Source organism: Brassica rapa, chromosome A09 (assembly GCF_000309985.2).
Source record: "Brassica rapa cultivar Chiifu-401-42 chromosome A09, CAAS_Brap_v3.01, whole genome shotgun sequence".
NCBI classification, from domain to species: Eukaryota; Viridiplantae; Streptophyta; class Magnoliopsida; order Brassicales; family Brassicaceae; genus Brassica; species Brassica rapa.
The window spans coordinates 42,231,926-42,257,911 of NC_024803.2; the positions used below are offsets into that span (position 1 = coordinate 42,231,926).

The 25,986-nt window shown below is 33.4% G+C and overlaps 3 protein-coding genes across 3 annotated transcripts; 1 reads left to right on the top strand and 2 right to left on the bottom strand.

Moving 5' to 3' along the window:
* Nucleotides 1-98: 98 nt before the first annotated feature.
* Nucleotides 99-1,848, bottom strand: LOC103843055. Its single transcript, XM_033279036.1, has 7 exons — nucleotides 1,634-1,848; nucleotides 1,506-1,549; nucleotides 1,267-1,410; nucleotides 1,012-1,182; nucleotides 803-928; nucleotides 571-713; nucleotides 99-484 (listed from the first exon to the last, which is right to left on the bottom strand). Exons 1-7 carry the CDS (start codon nucleotides 1,652-1,654, stop codon nucleotides 258-260), a joined length of 876 nt encoding a protein of 291 aa, XP_033134927.1. The 5' UTR covers nucleotides 1,655-1,848; the 3' UTR covers nucleotides 99-257.
* Nucleotides 1,849-13,889: 12,041 nt separating this feature from the next.
* On the top strand, nucleotides 13,890-16,412 carry LOC103843061. The gene is made up of 5 exons (XM_009119761.3): nucleotides 13,890-14,624; nucleotides 14,764-15,064; nucleotides 15,139-15,321; nucleotides 15,407-15,623; nucleotides 16,175-16,412. The coding sequence occupies exons 1-4, from the start codon at nucleotides 14,560-14,562 to the stop codon at nucleotides 15,620-15,622; spliced, it is 765 nt and encodes a 254-aa protein (XP_009118009.1). The 5' UTR covers nucleotides 13,890-14,559; the 3' UTR covers nucleotide 15,623; nucleotides 16,175-16,412.
* A 6,811-nt stretch (nucleotides 16,413-23,223) lies between these two features.
* Nucleotides 23,224-25,512, bottom strand: LOC103843063 (methionine aminopeptidase 1B, chloroplastic). The gene is made up of 10 exons (XM_009119762.3): nucleotides 25,286-25,512; nucleotides 25,088-25,172; nucleotides 24,772-25,009; nucleotides 24,534-24,695; nucleotides 24,416-24,457; nucleotides 24,257-24,328; nucleotides 24,079-24,158; nucleotides 23,895-23,992; nucleotides 23,683-23,730; nucleotides 23,224-23,571 (listed from the first exon to the last, which is right to left on the bottom strand). Exons 1-10 carry the CDS (start codon nucleotides 25,419-25,421, stop codon nucleotides 23,426-23,428), a joined length of 1,107 nt encoding a protein of 368 aa, XP_009118010.1. The 5' UTR covers nucleotides 25,422-25,512; the 3' UTR covers nucleotides 23,224-23,425.
* Nucleotides 25,513-25,986: the final 474 nt, after the last annotated feature.

Below are 25,986 nucleotides of genomic sequence, written 5' to 3' on the forward strand. Positions count from 1 at the left end.
TTATTATTCAGGAGAGAAACATCGTAGAAAAGAGGAATTACAGAGGTTGATAGAGCAGATGGACTATGTTTGAGATTGGATTTTGACCCATTACAGGGATAGCTGTGAATAAATTTCTGGAATGTAGATTTTGATCTGTCTTGAGTTGCTAAACATCCACACAAAAACGACATAACACATTCAATATCCAGACAAAAGAAAAGAAGGGTTGCATTGCACACAAGTTAATATCATAAAAAGCATATGTCTTCTTCTCCTCAGAAAGAGATTTCTACTCCCTTCATCTTCTGATTTCCCTCCCTAGTCTCACTCTTCTTCTTCTTCTGGTATGCCTCCCTGGTCTTGCTCTTCTTCTCCTTCTTCTTATTCTTCTTCTTCTGATTTCTCTCCGTAGTCTTGCTCTTTTTCTTCTGCTGATTTCCCGCCGTAGTCTCAGTCTTCTTCTGATTTTCTATCTGCTTCCTAGCCATGATAGTAAAGTTATCTGAAACAAACAAACAGACGAATAAATGAAAGGTTTTACTCTGTTGGAAAAAAACAAAAAAGAATAAAAGAATCAAATTTACGTACGTGGGTTGTAGCCAGTCTTGGGTGTTATCTTTGGAAGTGGAACAACCTCAGTAACTACAAAATTCAAACCTCCTACAGAAGGTCCACTACGTTCCAGCGCCTTTTCTACACCCTCATGTCCACGGACATAAACGTCGGCTAGGCTGTAAAAAAAACTCAAAACAAGCTTCTTTAGCTAGCAAAAAAAAAAAAATATTAACAAGCAAACTGGTGGGAGGAAGAAGAAACAAACGTTTTGATAGCACCAGATGCGGTTACGCCTGGGTAAACAAGAGAGCCGATTGCAGAGAAATATTTCTCTAGCTCCGTCTTGATAACACCGATAGGAAGGGAAATTTCATCACACGTAACCAGTATCCTAAGAGAGTCATATTATCAACACAACCAGGCACAATTCTCTAATAATAAATAAATAGACAAAAAATGAAAAGAGCAATTTACGTGTGTTGTATCCTATAGGCTTTGTCTTCTATCATCGGGTCAAAGAAATTCTCAAGGTGATTTTGGTGAAACGCGTAAGACTGAATTTTTAGAATCCGTCCTCCCATGTCACTTCCATCAAGGCTCAGCGCCTTTTCTTCATCTTCTTCATTAACATAAATTAAGGCATATCTGTAAAACAAAAGAAAACAAGTAGATTTTATAGTTAAGCAGCAGTTAATTTGAGCGATCAAGCTGGAGGAAGATGCCACAAACCTGCAGAGGGTACCACTACTCTCGTCTATGGGAACATGCACATGTATTATGTTTCCACATGAAGCGAAGTGTTCTCTCAAAGCACCATCGACATCTACCCTAGGAAGAGAGGTGTCGTATCCCTCGACCGCAATCCTGCTAATGCTATATATTGCAAAGGATATTAATTAATTAATTACCGTGAGACAAGAACACATGATCTATCTAATTACAGATACAAATCTCAGAAAGAAACGAACCTGCTTTCTCGAATCTCTGCATCACTATCCTTCGATTCCAGACCCTACGTTGCAAAAGATCTAATCATAGAATCCTACGAACAAGAAACTATCAATTGAGAAAGCGATAAGGATCGAAGAAGAATTACTTTGTTCGCGGATTCGTCCATGGCGACTGCCCTAGGTTTTCCGAGAGGCGTTAAAGATATTTTTTCCAGTTCAAGGGCTTTAGATCTTTATAGAGTTAGCCGACCAAACAAAAAATCCTCTCTCAACTTTAATCATTATTCTGGTTTGGGGCCGTAACTGTCCTTCTAGTTGGGTCTTGAATTTAGTTTAGGCCTGGACTAGGCCCATTCAAGACGTACTATTCTATATATATGTCTTATGAAACCGAGTACAAAGTGCATTGTGTAACTAATATGGTCCTGAACTTTTTTTTTTTTTTTGGCTCAACTTCAACTTATATTATCCAAGAGAGTAGTACATGATTTTCAACCACATGGGATTCAACCACACTTACATACAAAGTGATCTAGTATCACCTAGGAACACATAGATGGATCCTAGGCTACCTGAATCGATACTTTGATGTAATTCTACCCGGTGAGACCAAACCTCTCCTACGACTCAGAAGAAGGGGTCTCTTAAACCACACCTAAATTTGACCACAGAAAGTGAAAAGCATTATCACCCGCGACTGACTAGTTCTAATCGGGATTAAATTTTAGAATCAAACATTGGTCGCCATAGGATGAGAGTTCAGCGTTTGGACCAATGTATCATCACCGTGGGGTGCAATCCGGACTGGACCAAGCGTCATCGGGCTCTAATGATTCACTTCTTAGCCGGAGCGACGGAACTCGTCCGTACTGAAATAAAAGACGAGCCTTGACGACAGCAAAAACAGACGCAACCGGATCAGCAAGCATAGCGTCCAATGGTGTGGGTCCGTACCGCCGGCGAGACAAAGATGCCGCTACCAGCGCTGGGAAGTAGGACACCACCACGTACCGACTGCGAAGCTCCTCTCTCCGGTTGACAACTCCGACGAGACTGGATTCTTCGCGACGCGCCTTTCCCGAGAACCGGGGGTAGGACCATTTCACCGTCTTCATGACTCTTCTCCGTTTAGCTCACCGTCACCATGGAAGGTAGATCTGCGCCGGAGAAGGTTTCCCACTGGGTCACGCGCCGTCGCCGTGGAGGAGTCGCCGGAGATCTACAAAAGTGAAAATTAGATCTGGCTACACGCTCCGACTCTAAAAGCCGACCCATTTCGCCACCGCTGCTCCGAAATCTCGCCGTTCCTCCAAACCACTGGTACAAGTCACCTTCAGCCCTTGAACTTTCAGGTGAGGCACCAACGATTCAGAACAACACGCATATAGACAAGGAGGGAATCGATGAAGAGAGAGGCAAAGAAAAAATAAGATAAGGGGAGAGGGGGTCTCCGGAACCGGCGAGCACCGGCCCGGAGAAAAGCTTCTTTGCCGGTTTGGTTCTTCGGTGGAGAGAGTTTTGGGGAGAGAGAGATTGTTTGTTTTTTTTTTGCACTAACTACGAAATCTCTTATATGGTCCTGAACTTTAAAGTGTACCATGTGATGCGTGTTTTTTTTTAAAATTCTATATTTTTAGTTACTATTGCATAAAATATCTTCTTTTTCATTTTACTACCAAAACTAATATTTTTACTATTGTTTTATTTACTTTTCTAAAGAGGAAAATGTAATTCTACCACGAACTTGAAATCACTTTCTAAATTTATTTTCAAAAGATGAATAATTTCATAAACCTTAAATGCGGGATGAAAAAATGACTAAACTAACTTTACTAAATCATTTATACAATATTAAAAATAAACTCAATCCACCCCTTAAATACTAAACTTTAAAATATAATATATAAATCCAAATGTTAAATTATTTTTACTGAAAGTATTTTTTTTAATAATAGCAATATTATTATATTTCAATCAATTTTAAATATTACTTTTTCAAAATAAAATTCATAATTTACTAAAATTTAATTTTAACAATTATTTTACTACTTTTATTTTTCAATACCTAAAACAAAATAAAAACTAAAAAAATATAATAAAATACTATTCGTATATAAAATGTTATTATATGATCGAAAATGAATATTTAAAATTACAAAAAAATATGTTATTTATTTTGAGAAAAAAATAATGAATAATGTCTTGTAAAAACTATAATTTAATTTATTTTTTTAATTAATTTTTTTTAAAGAAATTATATGTTATATTCCACGTTAAGTTATTTTTTGGATCCGCTCTTGGTTGCTCGTGCTTATGAGTTTTTTTTTAACTAGATATTATCGACAATTTAATGTTTAGCTGAATCACAAAAACTTAGACATCTATACTATTAAAGCAAAATACCTAATAGGATTTTACCCTTGATTTTTCAAATTATTTACAAAAAAATACCACTGGCTTTTCTTATAAAAAGATAATATATTTAAGGAATATTCCAAAATCAGATATCTTCGTTAAAGTTCTGACGAGTCTTTTTTTTTGTAATATTATTTGACTTGCTACGTGTTTTTTTTTTCCGTCAACCGATTTTATTGAAAGCAAAGTTGAGTTCAACACAACACCAACGGATAACAGATCTTTCCGTGGTCAACTAAACCGGAGGAAAACAGAGATATCCCCGGAACCTAGAACCCACACAGGGGCAGCATACAAAAACAAAACGTTACTACACACTTACACAAGTAACTAACCTTCCAAACCACTAGAACAAGACTAACAAATACATGGAGACTATCAGATAGAGCATATGTGGCAGCTGCTTAGTGGGAATGCCCTCGGCCAAACCACCGCTAAACCTCCTCCTCCTAGAACTCTGAGGAAACACCTCAAGGACTCACCAACCAAAACTTCATAAATCGGCAAGTAAAAATTCTTACTAACACTCCCGGAAGCGGCTTGATCTACGACGACCATAGAAAACCTAGGAATGAAGCGACATCAACAAGAGATCTAAACGAACATCTAGGAGCGAGGACCACCTTATCCAGAAGAAAAGAACAGGTCATGAACGGCATAAAAGTGGACAGATGGAAGCCAAATCAAACTCGCTGAAGATAGTCAACACCTGCAAAAAGAGCCCAGTCTAGAAGCAAAGGATATCCCTGCGAAAAGACTTGCTACGTGTTTCTCTCTCTCGGATCTCTTCGTTTTTATATATACATTTTATCTTGAATTACTTTTTTTTCTGGAAACCAGAGTCGATTAAGCTAGATCCCAAATTATTTCATTTTAGGGTTTTCGTAATGCTAGCCTTCTTCTTGAATCTTTAGAATCAGATGCATGCAGTAATTATTATGATATGACTGAAATTACTCGGCTTCACTCTCTCAGTGAATTGGTGTCTTCACCCTTCTTTTAAAATATCAAAATTAAGTCTTTTGTTCCTTCCCGGATAATCCAAGCTACAAAGCTCAATGATCCTTTGCTCACTCGAGCTCTACACGATTTCGTAAATTCACGCCTCGTCGAGGATGCACTCCACCTGTTCGACGAAATGATCAAATTTAATGCTTGTGGAATGTGATGAACAGAGGTTTCGTTACCTCTAAATTGTGTTACCAAGCACTTAGTTTTTACTCAGAATGGTATTTACAGGAATCAGTGTTATATCCTTTCGTGATTAAGTAGGCTGCTGGACTTTCGTTGTTGTTAGAAGGGAAGATATTCCGATAATATCCTAATTGGGCGGGCCTCAAGTATTTGTTAAAGGACTTTAACAGATTCATGCGATGGTGATCAAGCTTGGGTTCGATTCAGATGCTTACGTCTGTAGACTGTAATGGTCTTATAACCTCCACAATGGTTTTACTTCCAACAATGTCATGGATTTACGTGTTGTCTAATTGATATGTTTATGAAACCAAGTATTAATACTTTTGGGTGTTTGTGTGTGGTTTTGGCTCAGTTTGATCCCATTTGAGTCTTGAAGACCTGAAAAAAATTGATCACATTGCATGTCTTCTTGGCTTTGAAATGAAATGAAACTTACCAATATATTATTTGCCGGTTAAACTTCGAGTGTTTAACGGAAGTGAAGCATTTTTTTTTTTTGACATCACCGAAGTGAAACATTTTTGACCAAATTACTGAAGAAATTATTAGATAAAAAAATGTAAACCTTCTATCACATTTACGATTTGACTTTTACTTAACTCATTGACTTGGCCAAAGTAAAAAATGTTCTGCTTTTATATATGATTTTAATATGACTATAGAAATATCTATATGATGAACATATGTTCGTTTGTACAAATATTTAAATCAACATAAGATTGATTGCATTTTATGAAAAATATTTATATTTAAATTATGTTTCAATATTTTAGGGTTAAAATTTTACATACTTATAGATATTTACTGTCTATATTAAAAGGTCACTTTATAAAATCAAACGTTAAATATATTTAGGTCTCAAATTATATTCAGTTTTTACTTACAAATTTAAGATTGAAAACAAAATTTCGGCATCAATAACAAAACTAAAAAAACACTTCTAATAGATTCTTTGCTATATTAATTTAAAAATGTCCATATGTTTAGAATTTTTTTAAAAGCTCAAAAAATAATATCATCTGCAAAGAATTAAAAATATATCATATAAAATATATAATAAAAACTTAATTTAGAAAATTTTAGAAATTCCTAATTATTTATAGTTTATATTAAATATTTTTTGTCGATAAAATAATTCCGCGCTTTTAAAGCACGGGTCAAAATCTAGTATGGATTATAAACCAGAATCTTCAGATATCCCCATTGTTCATTCTTATGGTTTGAAAGATGTTAATATTTTTATAATTCTTAAAATGGTGAAAACAAACGTTGTATTTTAAGAGAAACTTTTTGTGCTTGAAGGTCTTAGGATCTTAGAGAAGTGTCTGAAACAGAAACACACTCCACTGATGACTTCGTTGGGAGTGCTACGTACGTGACTTTTCATGTATGCACTATTCTTATGCTTTGAAATGGCTCTTGATAGGGCCGAGAAATAAATCGAACCCGGAAACTCGAGAGTTCGCTCCGATAAAAAGAAATCCAAATCGATCAAAATTCAACATAAATACCGAATGAATTTTGTTTTATGATATTTTAGATTATGGGTACGATCCGAACCTAAATAAATATCCGATATAATCCGAAACATTCAAATCCCAAAAGAACTTGTATCAAACATGATTTCAGTTCCTAATATATATCTAAAATATAGACAGATATTATTGAACATCTAAAATAATTATTTAATACATGAAGGTTGATGGTTGAAGATGGCGGTCGAAGTTCGAAATTTTTAGATTTTGATTTTGCTTTCATTGAATAATATTTCTCATTTCATGAGAATTTGATTTTCTTTTTATGCTTTCATTTATTTGTTTTTTATCAATAACTATGTTTACTTTTCGTTTGATTTTGAATAATCACGTTTGATATTTTTTCTTTTTTTTTGAATCAATTTACTTATGTTTTGGTTACAAAATAGGTACAAATCAGGTGTTTTAAAACCGAAGAACCAATTGTACTTATGTTTTGGTTACAAAATAAGTACAAAATCATGTACTTTTAAACCAAAAAATCGATTGGGACCCGAACCCGAAAATACATCGGAGTACTAGTTCTATGAAGATTTAATAACCTGATCTGAACCCGATAGAATCCGAACCAGTTCCGAACCAAACTTTCTTATAACCCGAATGAGATTAATTTTAATAAACCTAAAAAAATAAGATCCTAAACAAAACCGAAATCCGATTGGAACCCCAAATGTCAAGGCTCACCTCTTGATTCGAATTTGGAATTTAATCTAGCTTTTCAACTCAAGCAGCCAACTAAGAGACACATACACGTTGACGATCAACTACTTCGTAAAAGCTCTACAGTAAGGACTAGTAATTAATTTAAAACAAAATTCTGAATTTTTCTATTTTAAAGTATATCTTTTATATAAAGTAACAAAAATAATTATTTTTACTGTATATATATTATAAATTCGAATTTTATATTGTTTAGTGTATATGAAATATGTTTTTTAATAATTTTAGTGTGGTCATGGATATTATTTTACTTTTGATCAAAAAAAATATAATTTTACTATCAAAATGTATTAAATTGTTAAGAGAAAATTAGAGATAATGCTATTATGAATATAAATAATAAAATAATTTTTTTTACATATATAAAATATAAATATTTAAATTATTAATTTATAATTTTAATAAGATCATATATTTTTACATAAAATTTTCAAAAGGTTATTATCTTTTTATTTTTTGATTTATGTCATATTTTAAACCGACACAATTTGAAACCAAAAAAATTTATTGATTTATAATATTTATTGATTTATCAAATATTAATTTATAGAGTTTTTATTATATCGGATAATTTAACCAATTTATACATATGAAAGCGTAGGTCTAAAAAAAACAGAATAATAGCGTAATTTTCAAACTAAAATCTTTTATAAATGTATAAATAAAATATTTATTTTATTTTAAATTGGTAGATTCCCTAAAGAACTAGTGCTACTTGTGGTCCCGTCACGTGGCGTTCCACTATGTCCACAACATGACCACTTGTTCAGTAAACTAGATTTTTTTTTCTGAACTAAAGTAAAAGAAGATGAAGATAATACTTTAAGATTTCCTCGATTTTTGTGCCCACTAGACATTTCTTACATCAGTCGATTTATCTTCTGATCTAAGGTTTGAAATACCTTATTTTTATTCTTTTATAATTACTAGAAATCTTGTCCGGGCTACGCCCGGATTTATACAAATAATTATATTTAATATATGACATATATTACATCTATTTGTTGTCACCATATTAAATCTATATTATAACAATATAAATAATGAATTGAATTAAATAAAACTCACGAATTTATTCTTTTACTATCTAAATATATGGGATGGTGAGAAAATGTGAAATAAATAAAGAATTAAGCACTTGGTTTGTATCTAATTATGTTACTTGTTTATTTAAAAGAATTGTGTTTTCTTAACAAATTTGAGCTATATGTTACATGTGTAGAAATTATAAGGGGGATATATTGGATTAAGAATTTTAGGTTTTTCTTTAAAATCCTCTGTTATTCAACTAATGATTTCCAAATATCAGTTCAAATCATCTGTTATTGAATATAAAATTTATGTAAAATTATTAAAAGTCACTTGAAATCTCCTGTTATTAAATCAATAGTTTATAAAACCTATAGCAAATCCGCTATTATTCAAAACAAATAATTTTTCAAGAGTTTATCAAAAATAAGATTATAGAAGACTTTGCACCATTCTTTTACTTAAAAATAGGCATAGTGAAATCTCACCTCAACAGATGTTATCTTTTTACGATTAAGTCTGATTCGTTTTTCTTTCTTGTTATTAATATTTCTCATTCTTTTTCACAAAAAAAAATATTTATCATTCTCAGATTCCCCCTCAATCCTTCTGTATTTGATTAATTCACATGGAGAATGTATAATGTGGAACATGGATTGCTGTCGATGATGACCGCAAAAATATTGTGAGAAGACAAATCCAATGATTCAAAGGTTACTACTCGTGTCCATTTTGACTTTATGTCCGATGAGAAGATCCTATGATTCTCATTTGCATCTGATTTTATCATTTTAAGTTTATAAATCTGATGAGAAAGTGTGTATTATATATATAGATATAACTTATGCTTGTTTTGTTGGTAAGATTAATCTGTATATTCATATTGGAGATTATGAAAGATTCACTTTTACTTTTCCAGAAGAACAAATTTCCAGGATTCTTTAATATTTTTAAACTTTTTAGTTAACGATTCACCTCTCTAGAATTTCACCTTCAGAAGAATATAATGGTTTCCCAAATCACCCAAAACCCTCTGAAACTTAAAATACATTTTTTACAAAATCACCTATCTTCTTAAAATCCAAACAAAATTACAGAGCTATCTCCCAAATTCACTTTAAATCCCAATAATTGTAAAATCCACCAAAGCATTCTAAAATCATTAGTTCAATACACCCCCTTAAAAGATGAAGTCTAGTTTATTACCCGGTACTTTCTTTTATGTTCAAAGTTCGTTTTTGTAACATAGCTGTACCTAAATTTATAAGAAAAATAACTTACAGAATTAAGTTGAAATACTAATTTGATCTGAAATATTTGGTTTAAAATTTCATATAAGTGATATATCTCGTAAATAAATTTTGGTAATCTATTTTTCACATAATATGTGGGTATAGCATTATATTGACTACATATTAGCATTAATTTTACTATTACTACTGGAATATAGAATATTATGTTTATTGGACTGATTGACTTATATTTAAGCTTTAAATATTGATCAAAAAATCAAGAGGAATACTATCTTTTTTAATAATTTTATTTTTTTATTATTTATAAGAGATAATTTGTACTTTCCATTCAATATTATTTTTATCATAGATAGTAGAAATAAATTTGTTCCTCACTAAATTTGATAAAGAATAATTATCTTGAAATTTTATTCTTCTCCGTTTCTTTTCTTGTTCGTTCATAATGTTTCTGTGATGGTTACCGTTTAAAAACTTAGTGACAATGGGTGAAATATTTTTGAAGGTACCTTATTTTTAGTGATAGTTTTTTTTTGTTTCATGAAATCTACAAATATTTTGGATTACGTTATAGATAATAATAGTAGAATGTAAAATGATTAATTTTTTCATAAATTAGAAAAATACATCTGATTATGAGAGTTAATGGTGTTATTATTCAATTCGAGGAAAAATGAGAAAGATGCTTTCAAGTTATGTAGTGTGTAATTTAATAAGAACTATATGCGATTTCTTAGGCTACACCTAATTTTTTATTCATAAATTATGTATATATTTTTAGGACAACATTTTTTATTCATAAATTATGTATTTTTTAATTTGAGAGAAACATTATTATAATAATATTTATAATTTTATCAGTGTTCAATATACTCAATTGAGATGGATTGTGGTTTTGGTGTTTTTGATTAGATCGTAAAGTATCGTACTTTTAATGGTTTTACCAAGACTTTTAATTTTTGTACAGTATCGTACTTTTAATGGTTTAACCAAGACTTTCAATTTGTGTATAGTATCGTACTTTTAATGGTTTTACCAAGATTTTTAATTTTTGTACAGTATCGTACTTCTCTTTTATAAAGAATTTATCTTTGTCTCTGTTTCCATCATTCTTCTCTACCTCCGAAAGTTCATCTTCGTTCTTCCTCCAAAGAAGACCTTTTTATCTAAAGTTCGTTTCTAGTAACCAAACAAACTAAATATAATGTCCACGTTTTTTTCAATGAAGTTAAGTCTTTTTTTTTTTGAACAACTACTGAAGTTAAGTATAAAATATAAAAAGCCTCGATACTGAGAAGAGCGGTTACATGTAAGATCATATGATTTAAAATTTAAATAACCTTAGCCTTTTAATCAAAGGTTTACCAATAATTATTATTGGTTTTAGAACCACGCACTTTGACTGCTGAGGAAGACTGACCTCAACCTAGTTTCTTTTTACTTAGATCAAGGCCAATCTTAGTCCCGGAAGCATCTTTACTTCCATCTTTGCTGCTTCGTGGGGCTTCAACACCAAAGGCAAGATGTTAATAACCAGAACTCAAATTAAGGTTAATTTACTCTTACTACCTGTTGCGGGATGTACCATGCTAGCTGCAACACCAAAGGCAAGATTCTTTTGTTCAGTGTGTGGCAAGGAACCACCGACTGGGATATATGACCATCCATGTAGTTTATCCTAAAATTAACAATGACCTTTGACCAACATAAGTTTTTCATTGTTGTTCAACAAAGTCAATCTTTAATTAATCTTTTTGCATTGTGTAGATTTACCTCTTCGTTAGTCTTTAGAATTCGGATTTTGAATGTATCTAATCTTAACATGAGCTTCCTTTTGAGCAAATCAAAGGACATGGCATCTTTTGAGGCCATGTATGTCTTCTGCAAGTGAATCAAATGAAGTGATTCCAGCTGATGAGAGCCAAACATTTTGTGATAACAATTAATAGTAGAAGGGGAGAAGAGAGAACCTCACAGAATACTCTTGTCTTAGTCACCGGAATGGCGTACAAAAACTTCAAAATGACTCAGGTACTACGCTCCAAACTTTCTTCTTCATATAATCTCTGGAGTCCATGTAAACCATCTGCTCTGGTTGAAAACAAAAACTGAGATTTAGTCATTATTAGTTTTAGAAGAAAATTCAGAAGAAAAAAAAAGTTTTACCATGGTGGTGTGTTCCTGCTTTTCGATGCCTTTACCACTCGTTGTTGCTATTAGTGTTATAAAAAGGGAAAATCTGAAATCAATCTCTAGATTGCAGACAGTAACTAATCAAAACTCAATAGAGATGAAAGTCTCAAAGAGAAATTTAATTTCAATCTATGAATGTCCTAACCTTTTCAAAAGTATCCGATTGAAACTGGGCCCGACCGTAGATAGCTTCGCCAGACACAAAGCTCAGTCAACCGGCGGAAATCTGCTGTGAGGATAAGTCTTAACTCTGGAAGGAGTGGAAGACAGCATTGATTCATGACGAAAATTAGTTTTGATCCGTCTGGATTTGAGGCCATGAATTCAACTGGTACAAAAAGAACTAAAATCGCAAGCGGCGTAAAGAATATAGCAGGCTCGTCTACAAAAATATTTATATAAGAGGAGGATAAATAAAAGGGAGGTGGAAGGATAGCATGGCTCATCAAGATAGGAGTAAAGAACTGGCTTGAATTATTGAGAGTAGATCATAATAACTCAAAAGAAACGGTGATTTGTAGAATCGGCAAGGACGATGGTGAGGTGGAAGAGTGGAAAAGGCAAAACGATATCGTCTTTATTTGGGCTGATTAAATTGGCTATGACAAATTATTAGAAGCCCAGTAAATATTCTCGCGCAAATTCTATCTAGTTGAAGCAGCTATGACGTGGCAAACTAAACTTCTATGATTGGTTAATTTTTTAATCTGACGTGGACATCCTCACTACTCCTCATATAACCCTTTTAGTATAGTATAGATCCTAACTAGGCTTATAATTACTTAAATATCTTAATTAAAAGTTCAGTAAAAAATCAAAGTTAGCGTGCAAAAAAAAAGGTATGATATTATTTCAAAGGCAGGTATATTTTTTGTTTAAATTTTTTAATTTAGGTTAACAATAACTAGTCGTGATAATCCTACTTTTTAGTTTTGTTTTAAACAATAAGGTATGATATTATTTTAAGGTTAAAAAACATATTCTTATTTTTTTAGCAAACATAGGATATAATCGATATTTCAAATATTCACTAAAACTTAGACGCTAAAAATTGAAATATCGAATCATATCAAAAATTGGTATAATAATAACAATTGAAATTAATATGTTGGCTATTGCTTCAAACGGTAAATTGTATATTTGATGGCACCAATACGATATTATAAATATAATTTTCTGATGAAAATTAATTTTGAAATCGAAAAAGATTTAGCTGATAATAAACCTGTGGATATTTGATCATTTCATATTTTTATTTTAAATAATCATATTACATTTTTTTTATTTTCGGTTTTAAATGAAGTATGTAAAATTTTTAATATCATTTTTTTCTATTTTCTAAATAAATAAAGAAACATATGATATTTACAAATTTATAAAAATCAATTTTTTTTTAAATATAGTAACTACTAGTAATAGATAACTCAGTAAACTAGATCTTTTTCTTTTGCATTAAATAGAAAAGTAAGAAGGAGATAATCTTGGATTTGGAATGATAGATATTAAAATGAGATTCTTTCATTCTATTGTAATTCACTAATTTGTATGTATTTAGATAATTTATATAAATAAAATAGTTAAAAAACAACTACTTAAATACCGACGCGTAAGATGTAAGATTTACGAGATTTGCGCCACCAGACATTTTTATCAAAATATCAGCCAAGTAATAAATATAAAAGCACAGACGTTTTGGGAAGGCCGTAAACTCCGGGCATTTACGGTCATCTCCTCTTTTTAAACATTTACCCAATTTTCAACGTATTGAGAAGAAGATATGAGAGGAGCGAGAATCCGAATACATCGAACCGCTCCTAAGTATAATAAATATAAAAGCACAGACGTTTTTGGCGAGACCGTAGTTTCCGGGAATTTACTGTTATCTCCTCTTTTTAAGCAAAGCCTATGTTGACGTAATCTTAAATATAAATTTATATATGTATATAATAAATAAAAGAGACGTGTTGGGAAAATGGGAAGTAGATATCGAGAGGCGCGTGAAATCCGGGGAGAGTTAATACATTGAACCGCTCACCTATATTTTTCTTTTTAACAACTACTCACCTAATCTCTTTTATATAAAAGAACATCCACCTCTCATTCTTTACTTTTTATTTTCGTTCAGTTCTATCGTTCCAACTTCTTCTTTATTCTTTCTTCTTTGTAGTTTGGTCCGAAGGACTCATCCACTAGCTTCCGGTGTTATTTTCCGCCTCCTTAGCCGATGGTTCTCATTATCCGCCTTAGCCGATGGCCTTATTCCGCCGCAGCCGATTGGTATCCCCTGTCGCCGCAGCCGATTGGTATCCTGCCACTCGCCGCAGCCGATTGGTATCCCCTGTCGCCGCAGCCGATTGGTATCTCCTGCCACTCGACGCAGCCGATTGGTATCCTACCACTTGCCGCAGTCGATTGGTATCCCATGTCGCCGCAGCCGATTGGTATCCTGCCACTCGCCGCAGCCGATTGGTATCCTGCCACTGTATACGGTTGTCCTATTACACCACCTTATTGTATAAGATTCTCAAAGTTGGGTTGATACCTTTTGGTATTCAAATGGGCTGATAAATATAAAGCTCATTGGGTAAAATTATTGGCCCATTTGACATGTGACCCAATGAAAATTCTTATCCTAAAGTATGGCACAAATCAACTCATCAGTTTAACCTAGTTTCGATAATGTCTACTCTCTCTGTGTCTCTGGCGCTGTAGCCTCATCATCCTTAGATCGCGATGAGCTCCCAACGAAGACAACGGAGACAGGCTCAGCGAAAGCGGGCTAGGGAACGCCATCGCAGGTCTCTAAATCTTTTCCAAAAATTTTCTTTAATTTAGAAAGTTATGTCCTATCTACTAATTGATTCCTTAAGTCCAGCTCTATGATATGTATTTTAGAGTTAATAGCTTTATGTTGATTTTTGCCTTTGTTGAGTTTAGTATGCAAACTTGGAGAAAGCAGCAGCCTTCTTTTCTCTGCCCTGTGATGTCTCAGAAGAAATCAACATGTTATGTAAGGCAATTAGAGTTTCACCTGAAGCTTCACAATCGAATGCCACAGGATCAACATCTGTCTATCCAAGACTTCATCAATCGCATTCCCAAGGAGTATCTAGGTGCTGATGGGGAACTTATAGTAGACTCCTCTCGTGTTCTTCCTATCCTTGTAGAGAAAGGTATCCTCCTTGAGAGGGATTGTCCCTTGACCGAACGCATAGATGATACCGTGTCTGAAGAGACTGTAAGTCACTCACTATTAACTGTTCTTACACTTTTATACTATGTCTTTTTTTTTTTTAACTTGTTGCATTTTAGAAGGATTGTACTAGGTACTATGCTAAGAAAGTTAACAAACACATGTTGCATCCTGGCGGAAATAGAATGGAGACTCTAAAGAAGTATGAATTATTTCATGCCGACCTTATTGAAAAGTTGAAGGGTGGAGTTGTTTCTGTTGGCGTATCTGTTTATCCAAGCTACTCCAAACTGAAACATAAGGTAAACTTTTTGTCTTGTTTGTCATGTCATTTTCTATTTTTGCTGTTGCTGTTCTCCTATCCAAGCTAATCATTTTTTTGTTCAGCAAATTTATTATCCCACTAAGGATGAATTGGCTGGCAAGACTGAACATTATGCACATGTAATGGTGTGCACTGCTCATGACTATGATAATATGAAGCGTTTGGTTTATGAGTTCCAAGAATCAGCTGGTGCAGAGGTTTGTGATGAAGGCTACGTAAGGATTTATGCTGATCAGGTTAATTATTTTGTTGAGATGGAGGTTGAGATGGACGACTGAGGTAATACTCTATTTGTTCCTTTTCAGTTCTGATTGTTGTCCTGGTTCTGTATTCTGCATTGTTTCTTTACTGATTCCATCTTGTTATTCTCTACTGTTCGATTACTTTTCTCTCACTGTAACTCTACTGCTTAGTAGTTCTCCGGGCTGAGATTGAGGTTAATTAGTAGTTCTCTTGTTCTCTTACTGTAACTCTACTGTTCTCTGACTGTAACTGTCTTTGTTATGGTTCACGTCTTTTCAGTTCTCGTTGTGGTTTGTTGCCAAGTTCCTGTTTACGTTTTTTCCACTGTCTCGTTGTTGTTTTGATTTTTGTTTGCTCTTCTGTTTCTATTATTACTGTTTTCTCACTGTAACTCTACCGCTCTCTGTTAATTAGTAGTTCTCCTGTGTTTGTTTAGCGATGCTGTTAAATCTTGTTTGCTGTGTATGCCGTCTTGTTTGTCATGTCATTTTCTTGTGCTGTTGTTCCTCTATGTTCTATATCTGTTTTCCTTTTCGTTCTGTTGCTGATTTGATTACTGATATAAATTGTTAATTTGAATTGTGCAGGGTGAGTGTCTACTGCTATATCAAGAGGAACCTTGAAGTATTTTTGTTAATAGAGGTCAACGTTGTTGTTACCGACCGTTTATTAATTGTCCCTTTTTTTTGGAACTTCCTAGGCCTTAAACTTTTTATTTCTGTTTTCGAACCTGTCTATCTTTTGCGGAGTATTAAAACCAAATTAGTTATCTCTGTCGAAACATTTTTTACCAGTTAATAGCTACAGTTCGGAATTTTTTGCTTAGTCATTTGAGCCAAAGCTATAATAGCTATAGTTGATAATTTACAAGATTCCCGCCATTAGCATAGTGTTGTTGTAAATAGAAACTCAAAATGTGTCTGTAGATGTTAAAAAATCGTAATATTATGAGATCAAAATTTTGTTGAGGGAAATAAACTGGCAGATTCTAATAAGTGACTTTTAACTTAAGCCGATGTCGTTTTATGTAAATTCTGTTTCTTTCTATCCACTCAAACAAACATATACATAAGCCATTAAGAGTTGTTGTCAACCTTTAATTTAGGAGTGTCACAGAATCTTGTGACATATTTTTCTATAAATCTTAATATGTCACATAATCTTGTTTTTTTAATTAAAAGAACGTTTTGAAAAAGAAAACGACTGGAAAATGTTTTATTAAAGACTTAAAACACCTTGATACATAAATGAATTTAACAATAATATTCTGAAACTCCCAGGCATATATATATATATATATACAATTAATTAATAGTTTATTATTCTGTATTAATATGTGTTGAGTCATCTTGCAATTTGTATGTATGAAAATAAATAAATAATTGTAAAATTATATGTTCTTATTGTAGTCCAGTTATTAATTTTCTGAGTATAACTATTTTTCATTTTGATAATATTTTAATAATTTGATATATTTTAATTTTTAAAATATATTAGAAAATTAAGCAGTGGCCACTAAAAAGTTATATACATAAGTATAAATATAACTGATCATTTTTAGAATCTTATGAACCTATATGAATATTTAGAATAATTTTATGTAATAGTATTTATGTTTTTAATATCAAAACTATCTACAATATTGGGTAAGCTTTCAACTACAAGTTTCATAACCTCAGTAAATCATTATGTTGCACGGAAGCTTTATCAGACGCGAGCTTCTCATTTCAGAACCATAATCGAAATCAGAATTTTTTGTAAACTTACAGAATTTTGTTTCTAAAATGTTTCTAAAATATTTTATTTAAAACATATTGAAAGTTTACGATTCTGTTTTGGAATCACTGTTCCTTTGAAAAAAAAACAATGTCATAAATAAACAAAATTTACAATCATGTTTTTTTTTACATAAAATCTAAAATTTAGTGATAGTGAAGTAGAGAGAAGAGAAATATACAAATATTAAAACTAAAACTATCATTATATGCATTGAAGTTTTTATTAGAGATATAACATTAAATAATTAATATAATATTTTTTTATAAATTTAATCTGTGTATTTTCACAGTATATGAAATCATTTAAAGTTATTATAAGTGAATAATGCTTTATTTTAATTTGAATCTTATAATTTTTAATCATGAATTTTATAAAATTTTCTTCATTTAAATACACATATATAATATAATATATTAATCATGAATTTTATAAAATTTTCTTCATTTAAATTGGTTTTTCATGTTATACAAACTGAAAACCATTAGGTGAAACTAAAAGCCGAAATATTTGGCCACGCGCCTGACAATCCAAACTTTCCAAATATATAAACATTTCCATGGTATCTGGCATCTGCCATTTACATATTCACAAAAGTCTATATAAATACTAGGGGTGTGTCCGCGCTTCGCGCGGGTTATATATTTTAATATGTAATACTTGTCTTGTTATGTTTGTTTATTATATATCTTATTTAGTGTTTTATATTTTCATGTTTTTATATTTTTCAAAGTTTTTAATAAGTTTTCATTGGTCGTTTATATATTATGAGCTATTCTAATTTATTAAAATGGTATTATGATAATATTTGTGATATTGTAATACAGAGGAAAATCTTATGTTTATCAAAAAAAAACGTAAGTTAACTTATATATATGAAAAATTTTCATGTTTACCATATTGTTGGTATCATTATTCATGTTTACCACCAATATTCATGTTTACCATCACTAAAGATACATTTTCAAAAATATTTTCTTCATTAAGAGACAAAAGACTCTTATATCCTTGTTTTTATATATAATAAATAATAATTAAAAAACTAAAAAAATAAAACAAAAATATTTTTTCTGTTTTCGAATTATACTTATTCAAAGTGGATTTTTTTTATAAACATTTTTTATTTATTTTTTGAAAATTTGTTACTCAATTTTTTTTTTCTTTTCAGATATTCTTTTGAAATTTGAAAATTATTTTGAAACTATTTTTTCATATTTTTTTAAAAAAATTAAGTATTTATTTATATATTTATTAGAATTATAAACTTTACATTCCAAAAATCATGCCTCACCCTTCAAATCTAAACCATAAATCTAGATTAGTTAACCCTAAGGTTATAATTTTTTTCCTCTTTAAAAGCAAAGATAAAAGTGTTTAGGTAAATATGAAAAGTGGTATTATGAATTAGTCATGGATATATTATCCAAAGCCCGAAAACCAAACCGGAACCGTACCGAAAAAACTGAGACCGATACCGGATTGAAAATTTAAAAAAATCCGAACGGTTCTTATATTTCTAAACCCGAAAAACCAAAACCGAACCTAGAACCGAACGGGTATCCGAAGTTTTTGAATATATAAAAATATTAATTTTTTAAATTTTTTATATATATTCCGCCTCTGCTTTGCGCATTTTCTAAAGAATATCCATGTTTGTTCGACGGGAATAAGTGACATGATGGGGTAAGTAATTTATAAAGAAATAATATCCAAAAAAATCTGAACTACCCGAATACTTTTCGGGTTTATTCCGTGTTTTACTCGGATTTTCGGGATTTTTATGGGTTTTCTGGACTTTAAACCTGAACCAAACACGATTTATTTATAATAGGTTCCACTTTGGATTTTATAAAAAAATAGAAACCCGACCCGAACCCGACATTACTTGAACCGAACCGGTCCGAAAAATGTCCAGCTCCTACACGGTTCCTAAACATCTCAACCCAAAAAACCCGAAAACCGAATTAAGCGAACTGACCGGACCGAAAACCCAAATGCCCAAGACTATTGTGAACCCTTATATTTTGACGTTTTGGCGCTTTTGGTTGATGGTTCTCTTGGATTTGTTGTGCTTGTTTCTCCTGCAGTTCTGCTCCCTCCTTAGCTGCAGTGGGATTTGGTTAAGCTCTTCAGGCGTCTTGCTTCGGTTTCTTTGTGGGTGCAGCGTTTGTGTATTCTTCGGGTTGTAGTTCCGCTTGTCGACTTGTGGTATGATTGAGGCTACACTCCTTTGGTTCTCCATTAATCTCGTTTCTTTTGTTATAGCGTTGCTTTGTGGCTGTAGTAATCTCATGTTTGACTCTCTTGACAGGGATAATGTCTCCCTCTTGTGGGTTTAGGTCCTCGTAAAACTCTCGAGCATTGTCTCCGGTTGTTTCGGCTTTGTCATTCGCTTTGATTACTACAACTATCCTTTAGTGGAAAAAACTTATATTTTGATTTCAAATAATTTTCATATATTACCTAATTTATCATTTCTAAATTAAATCCAGTAATTTAATGAATATACATTTGGTAGAATCTTTTGTAAAATGTTGTTCAAAAAAAAAATATTTTGTTAATTCATAAAAAATTTAACCCTGCAACTTATTCGTATCAAAAGTAAAGATTTATGTAAAGTATTTGATAGTTTGAAAAGATAAGATCATTTGGTGTTGAAATTAGTTACTCCCATGCCCTTCACATTTTGATGGTGGTTTGTAAGTGTTGCTAATCGAGATTGAACATGGAAACGAAAATCCGATTGAATTCATATTGTTATGAATTTAGTAGATAATTAAGTAACCATTTTTAAAATATTCCTGGACATTGTGGGTCTGATTCGGACGATTAACGTCTGTTTCTTATGTTTGATTTGTTCGAGTGCTCTAGACAAACGGTTTCACATTATTCCTTGCTTTAAGCGACAGGTGGTTGAGTTAGAAAAGCTTACATTCATCCAATGTGATTGACATGGGCTCTGAACTGAATTAATTCTTGAAAAGAAGATTTTAATCGTCTATGTGTAATATCCGATGTAGGAGTACACATTTCATAATAGTATTAATTATTGTAATCATTGGTGTTTTGAGATCTTAATAGAATCTCCTTTTTTCCCCTGGTTTAGATTAACTTTACCTTGTACACTTTTAAAAGCACGTTCATGTGGCATTATTCGATGAGAGCTATTAACAAACATTTACATAAGAAAGGAAAAAAAATAAAAAGAAGAATAATTTAGTGTTGAACTGTTGATATACAATATAGCTCTTGAGAGAACATATGTAGGCATTAGGTGTAGGAATAACACAAACGTAAGCATCTTGTCATAAGCTAGAAACAACTCAAACTGGATGTTTGACTTTATCATCATGGAAGCATATTAAGTTCTTTGGTCACTTTACAACTAAATTCAACTTCTGAAGTTCTGATCACAGACATGGCAACGTCAAACTCAACATGCTTAACTTGTTCAGTATTGAATCTTTTTATGTAACTTATTTTAATGATCTTACTTAAACCTGTCTAATCTTCGATCAGTTCGAATGAAATTATGACAACATGGTCTCTGGAGAACCTCCATGGTCAGTAATCTTGTTTCTGGTGTGACTCAGACCTTTGGATTTGGAGGAGAATCTGGTGATGGCGGAGATAAGAAGCCTCGAGAATTGTATTTTATCGCCAAATCTGAGTTATTTTGGGATTTCCTTACGAACACATCATTTCCTTGGTTATAGCCTGTCCGTCCGTCTTGTGCAAGTTTGTCACAAAAGATTATGTTTGTTTTTTTAACTGAATGTTTCTTTCAAAATACATTTTTATTTTCTCAAACTCAATGAAAAACTGGTGTGCATATTTTCTTTATTACTCGCTTTTACAATGTGGTATGAGAAATTAATATTCCCGAATCAAATAAGCTGCATGGAGACATTGAGAAACACTTCACTTGAGCGACAAGAAACCCATAGAATAAAAATCTCCCACTATCTTTTCATTTCAAATCCATTGGCTTAAGCTCCTATTGATCGATAACTACTTGCAAAACATCGTCTTACGTTACCTTAGGGATCGTACAAAACGCCATAAACCTCAAAGGAGTGCTGCTCTGAAATTCTTCATCTCTTTCTTCATTGTAAAGCTTCTTCTCAAAACTGATGTTTCGTTCTTGGTAATAGTGTTTGTTGTTGTGTTGTAGCTATCGCAACTGGTGCTTGCTCCACGGAGAGAATTTACACCATCACTCTCTGTGGAAGCAGCTGATTCTGTGCAGCGTGCTTGCTTGCTTCAACTGATAGTTTCTTGCAGTCCAAGATTCTGCATAACCTCTTTCTCTGAGTCTTATCAATCTTCTGATGAATCTGAAAACAGAGAGTGTGTGAGATATAACAATCACCAGTATATGTCAAAGTGGATAAGTTAATTCCTAAATGTCGAAGAAATAAGAATGTTATGGTTTTCTCACCTCCAACTGTTTTGGGATTTATGCTGGTAGCTAGCACAACTTTGGGCACTGACCCTTTGCTCTCCAATATTCTATGGAATGCCAGAGCCAGTCCATCAAACAGACTAATAACAAACACAGTACCATCCCGTTAAAGAAGCAATGGCATACCAGGTTAGAGACTTACCATGTTCTATTAATATCACCTCTGCCATGGGATTGTCTTTGAGAAGGCACGTTACTGATACTTCTTCCTTGAAAAAGCAAAAGCAGAAATTCTAACTAAAGACTTGCTACAAAAGGACATAAAGAAGACGTAAAGATATGGTTCGTAGCTAAGAGTAATACCTTCAGTGCTTCAGATTTTGCAGTTGCACCACCAGCAAGAACCGTACTCTGAGCTCTCGCACAGTCTGCCAAGCAGTTCTTGCGGCACCGGCTCTCCTCTACGTTGCTGTGTGAACCTTTGGAAAGGTAAGAAGGGTAACCACAAAATCCAAGCTTCAAGTTTGATGCTTTAACCAAAAGCAAGAATGAGTTTTCATATACCTTATGGGTGAGATGATGCTGCAAGGGGTTTTCAAAGAGAGATAGCCTTAGCTCTTTGGTCTAGGCGTGTGCTTCTCATAATTCTCATCCTTATCTGAGAAACCATAGAAGAAGTGGGATTAGATCTGAATCGAGACATAAAGTAATAGATCGAGCAGCCATTTTCTCACCTATAACTCGGACTTGAAGTTGAAGGAAGGAAGTGTTGAGGTGAGGGAGCGAGTCAGTGAAACAACCCAATGACGAAGTCATCGTCGTCGTCGCTGCTTTCTATATCCGTCAACATCCATCTTTCAAATCAGCAAGTGAATGATTGCAGCAAGCGTTACACAATCTCCGGTGTGATTGCAAGGAGGAAAAATCAAGATTTGGGTGAAGAACTGAGATTTGAACCGTTCATTATCATCCAGATTTATAGGCTGGAAATTTGGGGTTTAGGAAGAGCTTGGTGAATAGAAAATTAAAGTCGACTTAGTGGGTGGAGTTCAGGGGGTCTTAATGGCGGGTTTTAATCATACGCTTGAAAGCTTAAGAGAAACGTTACATGGCGGTTCTGGTAGAGGCAATCAAAATTAGAAGAATCGAGAAGACGAAGAGTGAAGGGAAGGCTCGTAAGGAAGTTGTGCTTAGTTAATAATGTCTAGGTGGGCTTTAAAAAATTTAAGTAAATTAAGTGGCCCAGTTCAGCAGTTTTACTTGCAAGCGGAAGTTCCAACCGTGAGCAGAATGATAGACGTGGCATGATTTGCCTCTCCTTCCTTGATGATGTGGACGCATGAGGAGAGAGGCAAGTCAACTTTATATATAAAGATAGGAAGGGGGAGCTCACGCGCTATAAGCCTATAACCAGCTAGTCACATTAGATTTTCGACCCAATATTAAGGCTCATTATCTTAAAGCCCAACTTTAGGCCCATTAAATTAATTAAATAGACCAGTCAAGAGATCAATAAACAGAGAGAAAGGTCCACGACTACACACACCCAATTATATTCTATTCATTTCATGGTCCATGTCTCCATGACGGGACCTGAAGAAGTCAGCAATTTGACAGAGAGGGGAGCGGTAAAAGAATGAATCAAAAGTGAATTGTTTCAGCATATGGTAAGAATCTCTGAACCAGTTCTAGTAATCAGAATTGTATGCTCAAACTGTGCTGCTACACCACCATCAGCTGTTAGAGTAGTCCAGTTGTCTGGCCATGTTACACATTCCGTGGTTCCAATCGTTAGAATCGGTTCTGCAACGCCGAATTGCAACCACCAACAACTTGTTACTAGTTACTACTATACAGAAATCATAATAAGCAAATTGAAACAATGACATGGAAGAGTAAAAATAAAAGGCTAACCAATTGTGAAAGTTTGTCCCTCAACCATATGTCCAGGCTCATCATTTCCTGCAAATTATAGAAAAGTGAAGCAACCAAAGTTGAGTTACTAATAAAAACAATTTACAGATCATAAGTATTGTTTCTTTGATCGATGCTTTCAGGTTACATTACAGAGAACAAAGCTGTAGCGTTATCCTAAAACAAGCAAAGATAAGAAAGATAATACTTACGGTAATGATAAATGAGAGGTTCAGAGTGAAACACTGGTCCAACACCATGCCCAACAAACCGCTCCACGACGTTGTAGCCGTACTTCTCTGCGTGCTCACTGTTTGAAATGTTGAAACCCATCAAAATCAAGACCTTTCTGCACTATTATATATTTCATCAAGAATGGTTATGGTTAACAGTTACCTGATTCTCTTGCCTATTTTCTTGAAGCTTGCTCCATCTTTACACACGGCTATACCTTTCTCCAAGCATTCCTCCGTAACCTTACAAAAGAATAAAAACAAGCAACAATTAGCATACTCAACAAAATCCACTACTGTGAATTTGCAGAGACAACACAATGAAAAAGAAAGAAAAATACCTTCACAAGTCGTTTAAAACCTTCGTCAACGTCTCCACAGAAGAAAGTTTTCGATGTATCACCATGGTAACCCTGTTCCAGTTCCAAATCCCCCAAAACAGGTGTTACTACGATTCCATCTTTAACCATACAAAAGTGCCCTAGAGATTAGTGACTCACATCCAAGTAAACCGTAACATCAATGTTAATTATATCCCCACTCTACAACAATAAGAAGTAATAGTTAGCGAGAGTTCATTCATTCACAAACTCTTCAGCTTAAAAGCAAGATCAAAACCTGGAGCTGGCGAGAATCCGGTATCCCATGACACATACACTCGTTAACCGAAGTACACACACTCTTAGGGAAACCACCATACCCAAGAGGTGAAGGATAAGCACCAGCTTCAACAATCATATCATGCACCGCTTTGTCTATTTCATTAGTCGTAACAGATGGCTACACATAACAACAACAACTACTTCACAACACATACATTGATAACGCATAAACAACAAAGGAGAGACTTACTAACTTTAACCAAAGTCCCTGCAAAGTTTAGAACCCGAGCAGCTAGCTCGCAAGCAGCTCTCATTTTGACAAGGCCTTCAGGGGAAGGAATCTGGAAGTCAGGTGAGATATCAGGTAACACGTTAGACTCAGCGTAAGGAGGCTTTGGTATGTGGTCAGGGACGAGAAGACGAGGTGAGACTCTCCCTCGTCTTAACGGTGGGGTTCTCTTAACCTTTGAAGTAGCTTCAGCTTCTCTCATCCTAGTAAAAAAAAATGTTAATTAATATTATCAAACCAGATTATGAATTTAATATTTGAATGTTTTAATATTATCAAACCTTCTGATTCTAATGGCTTCTTCCAATCCAGATACTTTCTTGGCAGAGACATGGAACTTTCTAAGAGGATATGAGTTCTTCTTACCTAAGGAAAGTAAACACTTCAATTATCAAATATTCGAATTGTAACAACTTAATCGCCTAATCCAATCAGATAGCTATAACAGAGAGTGAACAGAGTCTAAGTAAGTGACGAACCGTAGAGCAGCGATGGAGAAGAGGAGGAAGCGACGGGAGCTCCGATGAAGCACCTCGACGACGCTACGTAGTCGCCAGTGAAAGAAGAAGAGAGCGGAGGAGAGGAGATAGTGGATAGGAATACTGTAGACGCCATTTTCGCTACTTCACTGCTAAAACCCCCAACCGAAGGAAAAATCAAATTTGGAGACGAAGCTTCTTCTTGGATAAAAAAAAAATCTAATCGTTTGATATTTATTTCGAGATGACTAACTATTGGACTAAGCCCATGGGCTTTTGATCTATCCAATATGGTACTTAGGCCCAATGGGCTTTGAAAACATAGATTTGCATGGAGTTTATACATCATGACACTGTTTATTAAATATGAACTTTATCATTGTGAAACATTTGTAATAAATTTGAATCATGAGGAATCAACTTTGATAAGAAAGATACGGAAATGATCAAAGTGATCACTATTACCTGCATTACTGATACAGTTTTTTTTGCTGGAATAAGTTATTGTATGTGTGTACATTCAAGTATTGATTTTTATGTATGCCTACACAGGATAAACTATTCATTGATCACCACCAAACCATTGACGGCGAACATATATTCTATCATCTGATACGTGATTCATACAAAAAAAAACATATTATGTATTTGTGAGTAATGAAATCAAACAATGAGGAATTGAGGATGATATTATACAAGGT

Bases quoted from the DNA above. Each gene is read 5' to 3' on its own strand.
- LOC103843055 (XM_033279036.1), bottom strand. From the start codon at position 1,654: ATGGACGAATCCGCGAACAAA. The intron at 1,183-1,266 runs GTTTGTGGCATC...TTTGTTTTACAG, and splicing joins AGTAGTGGTACCCTCTGCAG to ATATGCCTTAATTTATGTTA. The intron at 714-802 runs GTTTGTTTCTTC...TTTTTTTTACAG, and splicing joins GCATCTGGTGCTATCAAAAC to CCTAGCCGACGTTTATGTCC.
- LOC103843061 (XM_009119761.3), top strand. From the start codon at position 14,560: ATGAGCTCCCAACGAAGACAACGGAGACAGGCTCAGCGAAAGCGGGCT. The intron at 14,625-14,763 runs GTCTCTAAATCT...TGTTGAGTTTAG, and splicing joins GCTAGGGAACGCCATCGCAG to TATGCAAACTTGGAGAAAGC. The intron at 15,065-15,138 runs GTAAGTCACTCA...GTTGCATTTTAG, and splicing joins ATACCGTGTCTGAAGAGACT to AAGGATTGTACTAGGTACTA.
- LOC103843063 (XM_009119762.3), bottom strand. From the start codon at position 25,421: ATGGCGTCTACAGTATTCCTATCCACTATCTCCTCTCCTCCGCTCTCT. The intron at 23,993-24,078 runs GTAACTGTTAAC...CATTTCAAACAG, and splicing joins AAAATAGGCAAGAGAATCAG to TGAGCACGCAGAGAAGTACG. The intron at 23,731-23,894 runs GTAAGTATTATC...TATAATTTGCAG, and splicing joins ACCTCTCATTTATCATTACC to GAAATGATGAGCCTGGACAT.